This window comes from Amphimedon queenslandica, unplaced genomic scaffold, assembly GCF_000090795.2.
Source record: "Amphimedon queenslandica unplaced genomic scaffold, v1.1 AMPQUscaffold_12932, whole genome shotgun sequence".
NCBI classification, from domain to species: Eukaryota; Metazoa; Porifera; class Demospongiae; order Haplosclerida; family Niphatidae; genus Amphimedon; species Amphimedon queenslandica.
Genome location: NW_003546832.1, coordinates 14,542 through 31,039, shown reverse-complemented (window position 1 = coordinate 31,039; position 16,498 = coordinate 14,542). Strand labels below are relative to the sequence as shown.

Genomic DNA, 16,498 nt, shown 5'->3' with positions numbered 1-16,498 from the left:
TAGAGCTCCTAGAATTTTACTTCCCATCATCACAAGAGGAAGATGACACAAGTAAGGTTACAAATGAGAATCATAGGCGGCGGCAGGGTTGGGCATGGACGGGCAATGCCCGACCAAAAATTTTGACCGGAAAGAAAAATTTAATTAATGACATCATTTTTAGTCATGAATAATTACCATGGCTAGCAAGAGACAGTCTTTTCTGCTTTCCTTTGTCAACAAGCCTTCCAGGAGGACCAGGACTAACACTTTACAGCTGTGATAGAGCTTTACAGATAAGATAGGGGCCTTTAAGCATATTTTTATAGTATGTGGTATTGTATGATTGCATTGAGTATACACCCAAAATATGCGGGGGAAAAGTGGGTGTGATCGAAATTGTGGCGCACTCCACGCGCCATTTTTTCCCCGATACCGCTCCCTATCCTGCTGCGCCTATGATGAGAATATGATTGCTATTAAGGGAAAGGTCTTGTCCATGGCTAGCTTAAAGTTGTATACCTAGGTGGAGTTCGACTCACATTGATACCATACTAACGGGTTATTGGCTTTTACTTTTTAATCATAGGCTGGGCTTATGCCAGAAAAGGCAGAACCAAGCGATTAATGAAACAAGTGTGTATTTGCCTGATGAAAGCTCAAGCGTTTATTACTTAACAGGGAAACAAAATTGTGTGAAAAGGAAGTGCCAAAGTTAAGGATTGAACCATGTAACTTGTAAAATATGTGTATCTCTAGTTAGTTAGGGATGGGAGTTTATTTGAGCTGGGCTTCTAATCAGGCAAATACAGTACATTTATCGTACCTTACATATATTCATGTACATGTAAAGATGATAATGGGTGAAAAATTATTCAATTCAATGGTTTATAGTTACTGATTCAAGTTGCTGCTCTACCAGCACTGCTACAAGGAATTCCAACACTTTGTCAAGGTAAATTGAATTAAGATACATGTTAAATAATGTGTAATGAGATTTCTTTTGGGATATTTTGGTGAAATTTACTAATTGGTACATGTACATGTAGGTTAGTTTGCGCTTTCATTGTCTTTTTATGTGGCAGTTGAAAATTGCCAAGCACCAATCGCCAAATTTAACTTCTTGCAAATTACTGCCACTATACAATAGCACTGGCAGATCCAGAAAAATTGAAAGGGAGATTCCGTTTCGCTTAAGTAGGTGTGGCTCATTAATTTTAATTAATAAAATGGAGGAAAATTGCTGCCAATTAGAACAACTTTTATTCCCAAAGGGGGGTTCCATGAAACCCATGGATCTCCCCTAGATCTGCCACTGAGTAGTGCTAAGTGTATGCATACTGTATGGTAGACATTGAATTATATATAGGGCTGTGAATATTATAATAATGTTTTAAAATTGTTTTAGGCATACTTTTGCTGATTCTCCTCCTTCTCCACAACCTCCTACCACTGGTACTGGCCCCTTTACTAGGACTGGTACAAGAGAGGCTAGCTGTTTGAGGTAAATTAAGTAACAAAATAAGAGTGAATTTACATGTACTGTAGTAACTTACTCATAAAACTACTCATATAACGATATTTTAAAATTATTTTAGCCATACTTTTAATGATCCTCCTTCTCCTCTACCTCCTGCTGCTGGTACTAGCCCCTCTATTACTAGGACTGGTACAAGAACTGCTAATAGTTCGAGGTAAATTAAGTAACAAAATTTTAAGCAACAAAATAATAATTTGGTGAAATCAGAAGCGTCAACTGTCACTTGTACAATCTGCATGTGTACATGCCATCATTACTGATGTAGTGGGATTTGCTGGTGGGCAGATATTTTTAATGAACTCTGTTAAAATTGGTAGATTTGTGGTATAATTTCTTGCCAATTCATTGTCACTTGGTAGCTATAATAATTTGTAATTTGCAAGTTCAACTGCTTAATTTTTGCTGAAATTTTCAACTTTCTTACATTAATTCTTCAGCAATGAATACTATGCCCTGCCCTAGTGGGGCAATTTGTGGTTTTAATTTTTGCAGTTGACAGTGTAAAGGGGTAGCATTTCAATGATTTTATGGGTTTAAAAACTTTAAATTTTGTGATCTGTCCCGAAACTACTAAAACAAAGTGCCACTTAATCTTGCTATACAGTAGTCTAGTATGACATGTACATGTTGTAGCCATAGTAGGACAATCAGTACAGTCAGAAATTACGTATTCAGAGCTTTAAATAATTATATGAAAATATATGTATTTTATAATTTTTAGGCATGATACAACTACTCCTTCTACTAGAGCTAAAGCCTCTGCAAGGACAATTTTTTCCCATTCAAAGTAATTGAGTGAAAAGAGAGAATACGTTAAAACTAAGAGAGGATTAAAATTTAGGTTATTTGGTTTGTTGTCTTGAGTGCTTTAATTCATTTCACTTATGATTAATGTTTTAATATGCATACATGTACATGTATTGTAGGCCTCCTACTACATCAAGATCAACCAGAAAAAACTCTCCTCTTATCACTGATAGTGAAGCTTCTCCTTCCAAAGATACTACTGCTCCTGTTGAACCATTGGCTAATGCCTCTCCAGGCTCTCCTCTGGAAACTGCTAAAAAGACAAAGAAGAAACGCAAGAAAATAAATTGTTCACCACCACAACGACGTCAACCAGTCAAGCGAAGTATGTTAGTTACATTCCCCCTTATCTAAAGAAACTCAATACCGTATATCGGGTATATTTCAATGCATGAAAAGTGGTGTAAATATAAAGTTCAATGATAGAAAAATTTGGAAGTCCTTTATATTCCAAAAATATTTACTTGCTATTATTTTCATCAACCACCTGGCCTGGTAAGTAAATCGAAGCATTTTGCTGACTTCTCCACTTCTGAATCAACCTTAGCAACACTTCCAACTGGCAAAGAAGGCTCTTCATGGCCTTCGAGTTAGAAGCCATTGATAGTTTGAAGCCACTTGTTCATAATAATTTCACAATACCGCATATCTTCTATTCCTTTTTATCCGCATATTTTAAAATTTTATAATATTTATTTTCGCAATGGATTGCTTCTTCAGAAATTGTTAATGCATTAAAATATACCCGATATACGGTATTCACTTTTGATAAGAATCAGCTTAAACTTATATACATATAACATAGATGTATATGTACATGTACATGTGTCTCTATCCTTAAATTGAAGAAGAAATTTTTGGCGATCATTATTTTTAGTTGAGCCATAGGTGGCGGCAGGGTCGGGCATGGACGGGCAATGCCCGACCAAAAATTTTGACCGGAAATGAAATTTTAATTAATGACATCATTGGGTGAAGCCCACTAAGATGAGTAGAGTTTGTTTGTTTGTCTGTACACGTACGTATTTCGTATGTCCTCTATATAGTCGCACATGCCTAGCAGTGCAATAGATTCTAAATTTCAATATTTCATTGAAAGTGGGAGTGGCCGAAAGATAATAAAATGGCAATCAGCACACGGGAATCAGAAGTCATGATTTTCCTACTTCCTAGCAACAAGATAAGGCAAAAACCCTGTCCAAAGACTTCTCCAACTGCTTGAAAAGGTTACAGGTGCAGTTAAGTAACTATGAAACTTCTTTTTGTTGAGAAAATCAAACAAATGTCACATTTGTCACTGACTGCACTAAACTGGCCAGCCTTTTTATATCTTATGGCTATTTTAAAGTCAGTGTAGCAAGGCTTAAAGTAAAAAACAAGTCAGGAGTTTTCTAGCAGCACCATAAAGTTGAGATTCTGCTTTACCCCAGCTAATAATCTACGAGGCTGAGCCCTTCAATGTTTTACATTGTTTCTAGTTTTTAGTCATGAATAATTACCATGGCTAGCAAAAGACAGTCTTTTCTGCTTTCCTTTGTCAACAAGCCTTCCAGGACTACCAGGACTAGCACTTTACAGCTTGGATAGAGCTTTACAGATAAGATAGGGGGCCTTTTAGGCGCATTTTATGCTATATCATATTGTATGCGTGCTTTGAGTATACGCCCAAAATAGGTGCAAAAAAAGTGGGTGTGGTCAAAATCGCAGCGCGCTTCGCGTGCCATTTTTTGCCCGACCGCTCTTCCAATCCTGCCACCGCCTATGAGTTGAGCGTTCCTTATTATTATTTATTGTACCTCTACTGTTGTGTCTGCCACCTCTGTTGTACTTGGCTTTTATAAAAAATTAATTTTTGTCATGACCTACTCAAAGTTTCTAGTACATGTACATGTATATGTCTTAGAAAAATTATTAAAATGGAGAATTTTCTCCTTTTCATTTTTGGTGAACTTTGGCAAAAGACTCATGTACATGGCCTTTGACTTGATTTTTTAACAACTTTAAAATTTGAAGAACTCAATTTCGACTGGTATTTATTCAACTTTCTATGTGCAAAACATAAGAGCATGTAACATGTACTATATATGTATCAGAAAAAAATTACTGAAATGGAGAATTTTTCCTTTTTATTTTTGATGAAATTTTGCCAAAGACTGTGTACTACTAAATGATCTTTGATATTACACCATCTTTGGCCTGATTTTTTAGCTACTTTAAAAATTTGATTTTGATTGGAATCTATGGGAAACGTTGTATTAGCACTTTGATTTGCCTAAATCGGCATTACATGTAGATCAAAAAATGTTATAAAGACTAAAGAGAATTCTCTTGGAGCCATTTTTGATAAAATACATACCATACATGTACATTGGTGGGGATAATTATATTTTGGCAATTTTAGTGTTCTGATTGCTATTCAAGCAATTTTAAATGGCATTACAGTACATGTTTTCAACATTTTACATTTAATCTTTGTCTAAGTGTCATTAATTATTGCTAATTTATTTAAATCTATTTTCTCCTTATTGCTTCACTTTAGCTATCACTGAGATTCAGCGGAAGACTAATGTCACTCCTGGAGTAAGGAGGTCTAAGAGACCCCATATTGGCAGAGTACCATTTGGAGGGTATGTAGAGTATGAGGAACACTGGGGGAACACACCCAGCAAAGCTTACGGTAATATCTTAATAGAGGATACTATGCATGTATAATATTAGTCCATGTACATGTATATTAATGATCTTCTGTTGGCATTGTTAATGTAGTTACTATGATGCATCTACATGTACATTTAGTCATGTTCATGTACATGTACATTACTTTATTAAGCAATAAATTTATTCTTATTTGTTTGGAAGCCTAATTTTGTCATTATACATGTACATGTATTTTAGATGTACTGGTGTTAGTGTCTGACTGTCTGTGTAGTGTATACACTAGTTTACTTTTTCATTTTAGGTCGTGAAGCATTGTCTATCGTAAACCCATTGCCCATTCCTTCTCCTAGATCTAGAAATGCTACTAATAAGAGAACAAGAGATGAGGTACACATATGCATGTACATGTATACATGTATTTTACATTATCATTTCATTTTTATGCATGCATGTACAAGTACATCTACTTAATATGTAATCTGTTTCAAATTTTGTAATACATGTTATGAACTTATGATACATATATACACATGCAGATCAGTGCTCTCTGTCTCTCTCTCCCTCCCTCTCTCTCTCTACATGTATCTCCCTCTCTCTGTCTCTCTCTGTCTCTCTCTGTCTCTGTCTCTCTCTCTCTCTCTCTCTCTCTCTCTCTCTCTCTCTCTCTCTGTAAATTTATTTTAGGAGGAGTGTTATCTATCTATTGTCTCTCCTGATGATTCTGAGAACGTTGAAAGATGTCGTTTCTGTACGTACATGTACATATGGCTGCCAAATAAGTGTATATGTACTTGCTCATGTACATTACCATGCAATGTTATATGGCACATACAATGTATAGAGCTGTAAATCAAACTTTAAAGCATCATTTGTATCAGAAAATGTAATAATCATTAGGACCCTTTAGACTGATTTTAGGGAATTACATGTACATGTACAGTATGCTAGTCTATGTATTTCTTCCAATGCCTTTACTATTAATATGTGATCTGTATTGTAGTGTTTCCACTGTCACACGGGCAACTGTGTAATGCAGACGGAATGGATGTACAACCTGGAGATGATTTAATCATTAATAGATTGATTACAAAAGACGACTATCAAATAGGTGAAATGGATTTTAAAAAGGGCGCGGAGAAACCTATGGCACAGAATGAGAACTGTGAAATGGTATGAGTCTATATACACTAATGTATACCGTATAGCGGGTATATTTCATCTGGAAAAATGTTCGTTCTAAGCAGGATTAGAAATTTTTGGTCGTTTTATTTTCGTTCTGAGCAGTCATTTTGCACACGTGGCATTGAGGAAACGCCCTTTTTGTTTGGAAAATATTCGTTCCACAAGGAATGAGAACGAAAAGAACGAAATTAAACTCGAATGGAATATACCTGCTATACAGTACATGCACATATACATGTACATGTACATGCAATAGCATAAATAAGAAGACTACAAGTAAAACTTAAGTACATGTACATGTAGACTGTACAAAGTTATGCTTACAAACTTTAGGCTTTTCCTATCATTAAAGCTAGCTTCAGTTTTGGTATTATGAGGAGAGTGAATGGTTATTATAGGACATAGTCTACTGATATTAATTTTGGAAATTTTAGCATTTGAGTGTTTTTATCATATAAATTATATAATACTACCCTTTTTAGATATTTCGAGTTCTAAAAGGAAAAATTTTAGTGGTATTTGAAGATGGAGAAGTGGAAATGTGTACTAATGAGTATATTCGTATTCCTCCTGGTAAATAATGATAAGTTTTTTACATGCTTTATTTTGTATATTCCTTATTACTAGGTGCTGTTTATCAGCTAAATAATATTGCAAGGTCTAATACAGTGTTAAATTATACTTTTGTAATGAAACTATAATTTATATAATTCTATTTTTATGACTGTAGAAATGCTGTGATTTTTAATTCTCTAAGAATTATTAACTATTTCATGATTTTAATCAAATTGCCAGTTAAATCAAATAGTTACTGATATTATTGTTTTATATTTTTATGTACTAGATTATTTTAAAGTAGATTTTATCAGTATCAAGAATCCATCATTGCTAATGATCCTTTCTTATGTCTCTACAATACATAGATAATGTGAATAATCTATCAGAGAAAAAGCAGCAAAAATTTTAGTTTATGCTTTACAATAAAACCACCTTTAAATTAATTTTGTTGATTGCTTACAAATTTTAACATCATGCATAATATTACATGTGTTTTTGTAAAATAAACCGTCAAAAGAGCAACAGTAGATTTATATAAAATAGTATCAATTCAGCCTTGTATATACATGCATAACTCTGGCGTTGTACGTTTATTTAGTCTTGGCTATGTTCCTTCGCACACATCCTGGTCTAGCCTGTACTTTTTCTTCAGTTTCAAAATAGTGTTGCTTGACATAGACTCTATATACCTGTTGTGCGGTCAATTCTTAAGATGGTTTCAGTCCTAGTATTGATTGTCTTCTTGTGGAGTTTCAGTGAAGTTATTAGTCAATGTCCACCTTCCTCAGGTAAGACAATGATGTGTATAATAACAACTGTATGAGTTTGTATAGGCATCTACCTGATGCATAATGGAAACTGTTATCCCAATGGGTCATATTTTTGGGATACTAGTATCAGACCAACTCCTCTAGAGTGTGTATTGGATGTACCTAATGATACTCTTATTGATGGACAATGGATCGGTCCAAATGGAACAGTTCCTTGTCCTGGCAACAATTCAAATCTTATTTGTACTGTTGGTTCAGCAGGTGCTAATCTCAGTGTTCACATACCTACCACTTACCAAGTATTTCTTGATGGATCTGGTGATGGCTGGTATAAGTGTTGCCTACCAACTAACTGTTCCGATCCTAACACTAACATTATTACTGCTAATATATTCAGTAAGAGAAGACCATAATAATCCCTTATTTACTAATGTAATAATGTTTATTTTAGAATTTGCACAGATACTCTCATTTACTGTTACTGGTCTTTCTTCTGATATGACAGTGTATCCTCAGGAATACAGACTGAATTGTACTAAAATTGGATATGGTTCCTATGGCATTAGTATGAGGATTGGTAATACTACACTAGCTAGTTACACTAATTGTATTGATGAACTTATTTGTTCCCCTTGTCCTGGTTCTGTGTTAGTTAGTAGTACTAACACAGTAAGATATACTGTTACTATCACATGGGATGGAATGACTGTCACTAGTGGATCAAACAGTCAATCAACTGCTGGAGATCAAACATACCAGTGTGTACTGGATAATCCTATGGGTGGCAGTGATCGAACACGTATTTTAGCCATAAAAGGTAATGTCTATGAAATTCAGAGCGAAGTACACATGTATTTTGTAAATATATATGTGTTTCTTATAGTACCAGCAACTGCTCCCTCTTCTCTTACTGAAGTCAACAAGACAGCTACCACTATCACTGTCAGTTGGACTGCACTTGATTCATCTAATGCTGATGGATATGTAGTCAATGTCACTAGTGACACAGACACGGTGCAGACAGAACAGGTGGAGGGAACTAGTAATAATACAATCACACTGAATGGACTGAGAGAACTAACAACTTATAGGATCACAGTCAGAGCATATCAGCAATTACTGGGACCTGCTAGTACAATCAGTGTACAGACCTTGCCAGGTATAAATTGGTACTGCACCTTTTTATGTATTTTTAACATTTTGATGTATTTCTAGTTATTAAATCAATTAATTCGACTCTAGTATCATCTATTACACAACTCAATAGCACTCAATATCGTATTGATTGTCTAACAACTACTGATATATATCTTTCAACTGATGTTTACTGGTTAGTGAATGGAGTGATGAAGAATAACTCAATGTATTCATCAATTGATGTCCTGACATGCAACAACACACTACTGGTATATCCTGATCCACTGGGAGTGTCAGTTAATGTTACCTGTATAGCAATGATTGGAGGAGTCAGCTACAGTCAATGTGTGATATTACATTGTATGATATATTAACATAGTATATAAAAACTTTTGTCTTTTTTCTAGCTCCTAGTGGTCCTCTAAATAATGTGAGAGGGTCTATATTAAATGCTACAAGCATCATATTGAGCTGGACTGCTCCATCAGAGACTAATGGATTTGTGATTGAGTATACTGGAGGTGTAACCAGGGATGTAGTATTTACTAGTAAAGATGAAATTGTACTAACAGATCTCTCATCAAAGAGTACATATACCATCAGTGTGTACTCGTATATAGATCTTCCTTCAGTTAATAGTACAGTAACAGTGTTAAGATTTAATGGTGAGTTATTATCATTGAGCTAGAGAGTGTAATTGGTATCTTTTCTAGTTCCTAGTCCAGTAACAAGTCTCTCAGTATCTAATGTCTCAACCACTGGTATTACAGTAAACTGGACTATTCCCAGTAGTGAAAACTATGTAACATATTACACCATCTCCTATACTCTATCTTGTCCCCAGTTATCATCAGTGAATGAGACAGTCTCTGTTGCTCCTCATCAGTCCACTACAGCATACAGTTATACATTAATAAGTCTGTACAGTGGTATGAACTATACCATCACAGTGAGAGCTGGTAATGTATTGGGAGGTTCTGAATTAAGTACGATCAATATACAAACTGAAGCAATAAGTATGTATGCATTATAGTATCATTTTTATTACCATTTTCAGTTCCTAGTGGTTGGCCATCATCAATTCAAGTCTTACAACTTAATTCTGCAGCTAATAATCTCACTTGGAATGAGGTTAATTGTTCTCAGCGTAATGGTCTAATCACAGGCTATACAGTGATGATCAGTAACAGTAGTATCACATACAACCTCACCAGTACTGAAAGAAATATCATATTGAATGATCTAGTATTTAGTACTGAGTATAACATCAGCGTAGCTGCTGTCAATTCTGTTGGAAGAGGTCCCTTCAGTGATCCTATTTCAGTTGGGATTGGAATAGGTATGTAATTATATTGTACTTTATCTGATGATTGAAAATATCTTTATTTTTAGTACCTGGCCCAGTTGGTTCAGTATCCAGTACCATAGACACTACATGGGCTGTTATCTCATGGAGTATACCTAGTTACATTCCACAAGACTATCCCATTATCACATATGAGGTAGGATACTATGTCATACAGTCTCGCAGCTGTTCAATGGTAGATAATGACATCGATACTCAAATGCTACAGCTTTTCAATTCAACCAATAGCAATAGATTTATCATAGTCACTGATCTCAATGATACAACTTGTTACATTTTTGGTGTACGTGCCTATACTGATAATGGATATGGAAAATGGACAGCTATTGTTAATAGGACCCTAAAACTACCACAACCATCACCTTGCTTCCCTTCAAAAAGCAATGCATCTAACACTAGTGATTCATTCATCACTGCTAATAGTGATACATTCAATACAGTTATTGCTCTAGGTGTGTTAGTAGGTGTATTGTGTATTCTACTAACTGCCAGTGTTATTATTCATATCAATGGCTTTATAAGGTATAGTTTACAATAATGAGTGTTGATTTTATTGTTTTGCCTTTAGAAAGAAAAATTTATATGCTACTAGTGACCAGCAAACAAAGTTAGCTTATTATCTTATGACTTGCCACTTACCAAATAATTATAATAATAGAAGTGATGATGCTATTGCAATGCAAACTTGTGAACCATACGAAATTCACAAAAAAAGATTAAATGAAGAAAATGAAGAAGCATATGCAGAATGTCAAACATCACCTGATGATATTTATGAACCTATGCCACAATACTGAAATGTTCTTCAAAAACTGTTAAAATGTTTCCTCTAGTTTTAGTGTAGATTGTTAAAGAAAAATGCTATAAAATTAGTGAAAAAAATAAGATTTTGCAAGTGCATTAATAGTCACTGTCAAGTGTTGTAGGTGTAGGTTTTATGTTAGCAAATTACATATGCTCCTATTGAATTCATTTCTGCCTTAAAAGGAAGTGTTAGATGATCAAGATTCTGTCTCATAGTTATAAGATTCTCATCATGCTGTAATGACCTTTAATCAATTAAATGAATCATCAGTAGTACTAATGAACAATTTTGACAAACAATTGCACGATTGCATTTTGTTCCTGCAGCTTGCTTTCACCCACGTGTGATGTTCGTATATGTACATTTTTACTGCTCTAGCTAATGTTTGGGTAAACAATAATAGTTACGATACAGAAACACTTCAGCACATCTAATGAAACAGGCAAAAATTGATCCTTTTGTAGCATAGCAGGAGCTGAAGAGGTAAAGATATAGATTATAAAAGTTAGAAGAGGCTCATGCAGCCATGCAGTGGCCAAAGTAGTATCATATCATATGCTTAAACTGAAAGTATGTGTATACAAGAACAAGCTGGCACAAAGGTTTGCAGTCATAGCCATTGCTATATATGGCAATTAGTTTATGAGAACATCAATAAATTAAATGAAGAGTGAAATTACTAGTAACATGGGTCACTTTGACCACTCTGGTATGAAGCTATAAGGGTTTACATGCTGACGCTTAGAAACTACAGTCATTTGCACTTTTGTAATGGTATATTGAGATATACCATAGCTCTATGATTCAGTAACTGTTGATCGATAGGTGGCAGTAACTATTAAGTAACTTGGCAAATTGTTAAGCATGGGTAACATATTTGTCTTGGTAACCTGGGAACTCAGTAACTGGTAAATCGGTAACTTAGTACCTTGGTCACTTGGAAACTTGGTAACTTAATAACTGGGTACTTCAGTAAATGGGTAACTAGGTAGCTCGGTAAGTGCATATAACTTAGATACTGGGTAACTTGGTAACATGGTAATTGGTCTTGAAACCATATTTCTAAGCCTGAAAAAACTATTCTCATGTTCCAAGTCAGCTTGTCCAATATGTGGTAGGTTCACATTTGAGGAGGATGGATTCCTGAAAGGAAAGGCACTCTTCGAGGCTGCTGATTTTGGTAATACATCTAAAAGTGGTTGGTAACACATCAACACCTACAGAATTGCAATTAAGAATGTCCAGATCAAGAGTAGCCAATTGGCTTCTTTCCTCCTTGGTATCAAGTGACCATTGCCTTTTACCTTCCAAGTTCTTGCCTCCAAATGCAATCATAAAAAAACAATGTTAATTGTTAGCAGTATAGCATTACAGGCTTATATCTTAAGTTATTAGTCAAGAATAAAGATATTTTTTGATAATAATTAACATGCTATTATTATTTTTTGTGTATAAAATTAAAGCTAGAAAAGGCTATTGCAATAATTATGAAGAACACACCTGCAGTGTGTGAATTTTAGTGCATTGCTATCGTAGACATAGCACACAATAGTTACTTTAACATGATTAATTGGAAATTATTAATTGCAGCCCATCACTTAAAAACATTCTTGAAAATTTTGTAGCTCAACATCAAAAGAACTAAACCTTGCATTGAAGTGAATCAAAAGTTTAACAAATAAATTTGGAAGAATGTGATGACATGCTTGAACCAAAAGTATGTGCAAGAACAAGCTGGCTAAAGGTTTGCAGTCATTGCCATTTATTAATTTGGATGACAACTACTTTCAAAATGGGTACTGTACATGCATGCTGCACTCATAGCTTAAACCGAAAGTGTGTAAAGAACAAAATGCATGGCTAATGGTTTGCAGTCATTGCCAATGCTTTATTAATTTGGATGACAACCACTTTCAACTTGGGTACTGTATATACATGCATGTTATACTCATAGCTTAAACTGAAAGTGTGTAAGAACAACCTGCATGGCTAAAGGTTTGCAGTCATTGCCAATGCTTTATTAATTTGGATGACAACCACTTTCAACTTGGGTACTGTACATGCATGTTGTACTCATAGCTTAAACTGAAAGTGTGTAAAAACAACCTGCATGGCTAAAGATTTGCAGTCATTGCTAATGCTTTTTCAATTTGGATGACAACCACTTTTAACTTGGATACTGTACATGCATGTTGTACTCATAGCTTAAACTGAAAGTGTGTAAAGAACAATCTGGCTAAAGGTTTGCAGTCATTGCCAATGCTCTAGTAATTTGGATGACAGCCACTTTCACTTGGTTGGGTACATGCATGCCACACTCATAGTATATTCCTACTCATGATTACCACAAACGATCAGTTACTATAAAAAGAAATGCTTTTCAATGTGAGAGACACAGAGAAGAAGTCAATCATGAAGCTCATCTTTCTGACTGCAAGTCTATTTTTTGTCATTACAATGACTAAGGGCTCAAAGCTTGAAGGCTTTGAAGACTTTGAAGAGAGGAACGACATTGATCAAAGTGAGGTCGATGACTCTTTGTCTCAAGAAGCTGCTGCAGGTCTCAATGCACAAACAAGCAGTCAACCAGGTATGGGCCTGTAACACTTATTTTGTTTTATATTACTTCTTCATCAATTGTAGTGACTCAGATTTTTCATCTGTGGACTGATGGACCCAGAAATTTGAAAATTCAAAAAATAAATGTGGGGACACTCACCTCTGAGGGTGATGTACTTGAGTCCATTGCACTTGGAAGTGGTTCCATTTCTAAAACTGGTGCATATCTGGCTTATCGACCAGAGTTCAAAGGTTATCACAGTACTGGTCTTGGGGCCATATTCCTAAACCTCGAGAAACTATTCCCATGTGCAAAAAAAGCTCGTCCAATATGTGGTAGGTTCACATTTGAAGAGGATGGATTCCTAAAAGGAAAGGCACTCCTCCAGGCTGCTGATTCTGGTGCAGACCTAAAAGTGTTTGGAAACAACATAAACACCTATGGGATTGCAATTCAAGACTGTGAAAAACTTGATGGGAAAAATGGCTGCCTTCCTTCTTGGTATCAAGTGACCATTGTCTGTTACCTGCCAAGCTCATGCATCTGAATGCAATCATAAGAACAATGAACAATAAATAACATTAGCAGTATATAGTTAGAATAGAGTAGGCTTTGATTTAGTTCAGTTGTACCTGAGAAAAACTTTTTGATATGCTATATATTTTTTGTAAATAAAATCAAAGCTGATAAAAGAAGCTACTACAATCATGAATAACACTGCAGTGTGAACATTTTAGTGCACTGCTATCATAGATGCACAGCATGATAAGGATAATTAATTATAGACATACCTTAAAATGTATATGCATTTCTAAGGGAATTGACTTCATTTAATTATAATAATCATTGCATAGAGTTGCGCAGGGGCCATCATCCCATGCTAATCTTCTCTGTAACATTCCAATTTTAGTATATGTACTACAAAGCATTATTCTATCATGCCTATTTGTAATTGACCAATCAGATTGCAGAATACCAGGTTTCTAAATCTATTAGATACCTCCCGGGAAGTATAGGTTATACACCGAGGTAGAGGTTTCTATGGTATTTATTAACCGTGCGATGCAGTCCGAGGTTAATAAATACCATAGAAACCGATACCGAGGTGCATAACCAACTTCTATCATAACATTTGAAAACAACTACCAGCTGCTGATAATAAGACCACAGTTGACATACATACAACATATCTAACAGGCTAGGCAGTATGGAATCAACCAAGCTTGACAAATGGACCAATAAGAGCATAAGCATAGAGCGCCAGGTTCAAGTTCACTTATTTTATTTAATAAACCAAGAGGTTAATAAGTGTTCCCGGGAGGTTAATAACTGAGTGCTCTACCCGGCATGCTTGTTTTGAATTGACCAATCAGATTGCATTATATGAGGTGTCTAAATCACTTATAATACCCCAGGAAATGGTATTTATTAACCTCGGACTGCGTCGCACGGTTAATAAATACCATAGAAACCTCTACCTCGGTGTATAACCTATACTTCTACCATGCCACCTTGCAATTGACCTATGAGATTGCAGTATTGGAGGTCAATTATTTTTCATATTAACCTAGCTCATAAAAAAATAAACCTATCTCGTTAAATAATTAATTGATTGGCAGTTTGGCACCGCTCTACGCTTATGCTCTAATTAGTCCATTTGTTACGTTTGATTGATTCTTTACTGGCCTAGCCTGCTAGATATGTTGTATGTTTGTCAACTGTGATCTTATTATCAGCAGCTGGTAGTTGTTTTTCAAGTGTCATGGTAGAAGTTGGTTATCATTGTACACCTCGGTATCAGTTTCTATGGCATTTGTTAACCTTTGCTACTGCATCTCTCGGTTAATTAATACCATAGAAATCTCTACCTCAGTGCATAACCTATTATTATTATTATTATTATTATTATTGTTATTATCATCATCATCATCATCATCATGATCATCATCATGCCAACTCATGATCATCATCATCATTATAACTAATCATTAGCATTTTTGAGAGTCCAGGCCGGGGAGGTTACTATAAAAGCCTGGAGAGTTCTTAAATGAAAGAAAACACCTTTAATGGTGCAATCTGATTGTTCAATTACATGTATGTAATGTATATTCTACATGAACTTAGAATTTGCCTTTCATTTAACATCCGGCTTTACATGAGTAGCTCCACCTTACGGCCATGCCTACCCCACGTGGCTACTTTAGATAGCCATAGAATCTACATCCAAACAATGGTGGTCTTTATGATCACTGGAGGCACTGGGTCCTACTGAACCCCACGAGTTATGTCTCACGTGTGGCTTAAACTATATACACTGTCCTGGTCACATTACTTTACCTCTTCCTGTATTTCATCCAATTTTCTTTATGGACTTTTATCAGATCCTTCAGTCATCATGCCTCTCTTGTCATCGATTGGGTGCCACACCCATAAAGTGCACCATTTTTAAAGGTGAGAATGAACACTACTTGATTAAAATAAATTACATGTATTTTGATTCATATACTCAATTTACCAACTTGAATTTTGTACAATTCACAATAATTATTGTACACAATCACTATACTCATGCTCTCCCTAAAAATATGCAGTATTCTTAAAATCATATTTAATAAGCTGGCAAATGCTATTATGGCTTTTGGGGCAACTTTAAAAATTCGTAAAAAGTGTAATTTTGATTGTAATCAGTTCAAAATTATTACATAACATAAGAACATGTATATGCATCAGAAAAAATTATAGAATTCTCTCCTAGTCATTTTTTGACAAAATTTGACTAATGACTGTACACAGTACCAGGGTCTTTGGCCTGATTTTGGGCAACTTTAAAATTTTATATAAAATCCAAATCAGTTCAAACTTTCTACACAACATAAGAACATGTATATGTATCAGAAAAAAGTATTAAATGTGGGATGCTCTCCTTGCTATTTTCAACAAAATACCCACTAGTATAGTTCAGGATTATTTATCAAATTTTGGGGGAACTTAAAAATATATTGACAAGCAGTTTGAAACCCTGACTGTTTAACAAATTTATTTGTTTTAGGTCAAATGAAATTATTAGACCTTGGTCTTGTATCACAAGCACTCGAACTTGGGTCATTCAACTCTAAGATATCAGGATCACCTGAAG

At 35.1% G+C, this 16,498-nt stretch overlaps 3 protein-coding genes across 3 annotated transcripts; all 3 read left to right on the top strand.

Annotated features, from left to right (window-relative positions):
- Window positions 1–349: 349 nt before the first annotated feature.
- Window positions 350–6,949, top strand: LOC109586159 (uncharacterized). Its single transcript, XM_020002333.1, has 12 exons — window positions 350–362; window positions 874–934; window positions 1,388–1,483; window positions 1,578–1,673; window positions 2,241–2,306; window positions 2,446–2,651; window positions 4,866–5,003; window positions 5,286–5,371; window positions 5,669–5,732; window positions 5,985–6,154; window positions 6,649–6,739; window positions 6,794–6,949. The coding sequence occupies exons 1-12, from the start codon at window positions 350–352 to the stop codon at window positions 6,865–6,867; spliced, it is 1,161 nt and encodes a 386-aa protein (XP_019857892.1). The 3' UTR covers window positions 6,868–6,949.
- A 3,115-nt stretch (window positions 6,950–10,064) lies between these two features.
- On the top strand, window positions 10,065–10,874 carry LOC109586164 (uncharacterized). Its single transcript, XM_020002336.1, has 3 exons — window positions 10,065–10,519; window positions 10,566–10,604; window positions 10,656–10,874. Exons 1-3 carry the CDS (start codon window positions 10,170–10,172, stop codon window positions 10,792–10,794), a joined length of 528 nt encoding a protein of 175 aa, XP_019857895.1. The 5' UTR covers window positions 10,065–10,169; the 3' UTR covers window positions 10,795–10,874.
- Window positions 10,875–13,185: 2,311 nt separating this feature from the next.
- LOC105314403 (uncharacterized) lies at window positions 13,186–14,067 on the top strand. Its single transcript, XM_011408560.2, has 2 exons — window positions 13,186–13,392; window positions 13,446–14,067. The coding sequence occupies exons 1-2, from the start codon at window positions 13,215–13,217 to the stop codon at window positions 13,907–13,909; spliced, it is 642 nt and encodes a 213-aa protein (XP_011406862.1). The 5' UTR covers window positions 13,186–13,214; the 3' UTR covers window positions 13,910–14,067.
- Window positions 14,068–16,498: the final 2,431 nt, after the last annotated feature.

Excerpts from the sequence above, each read along its gene's own strand:
- LOC109586159 (XM_020002333.1), top strand. Across the intron at positions 1,484-1,577 it reads AGAGAGGCTAGCTGTTTGAG|CCATACTTTTAATGATCCTC; the intron begins GTAAATTAAGTA and ends AAATTATTTTAG. Across the intron at positions 5,733-5,984 it reads CGTTGAAAGATGTCGTTTCT|TGTTTCCACTGTCACACGGG; the intron begins GTACGTACATGT and ends TCTGTATTGTAG.
- LOC109586164 (XM_020002336.1), top strand. The coding sequence starts at position 10,170 with ATGGTAGATAATGACATCGATACTCAAATGCTACAGCTTTTCAATTCA. Across the intron at positions 10,520-10,565 it reads CATATCAATGGCTTTATAAG|AAAGAAAAATTTATATGCTA; the intron begins GTATAGTTTACA and ends TTTTGCCTTTAG. Across the intron at positions 10,605-10,655 it reads ACTAGTGACCAGCAAACAAA|AAGTGATGATGCTATTGCAA; the intron begins GTTAGCTTATTA and ends TTATAATAATAG.
- LOC105314403 (XM_011408560.2), top strand. The coding sequence starts at position 13,215 with ATGAAGCTCATCTTTCTGACTGCAAGTCTATTTTTTGTCATTACAATG. Across the intron at positions 13,393-13,445 it reads ACAAACAAGCAGTCAACCAG|TGACTCAGATTTTTCATCTG; the intron begins GTATGGGCCTGT and ends CATCAATTGTAG.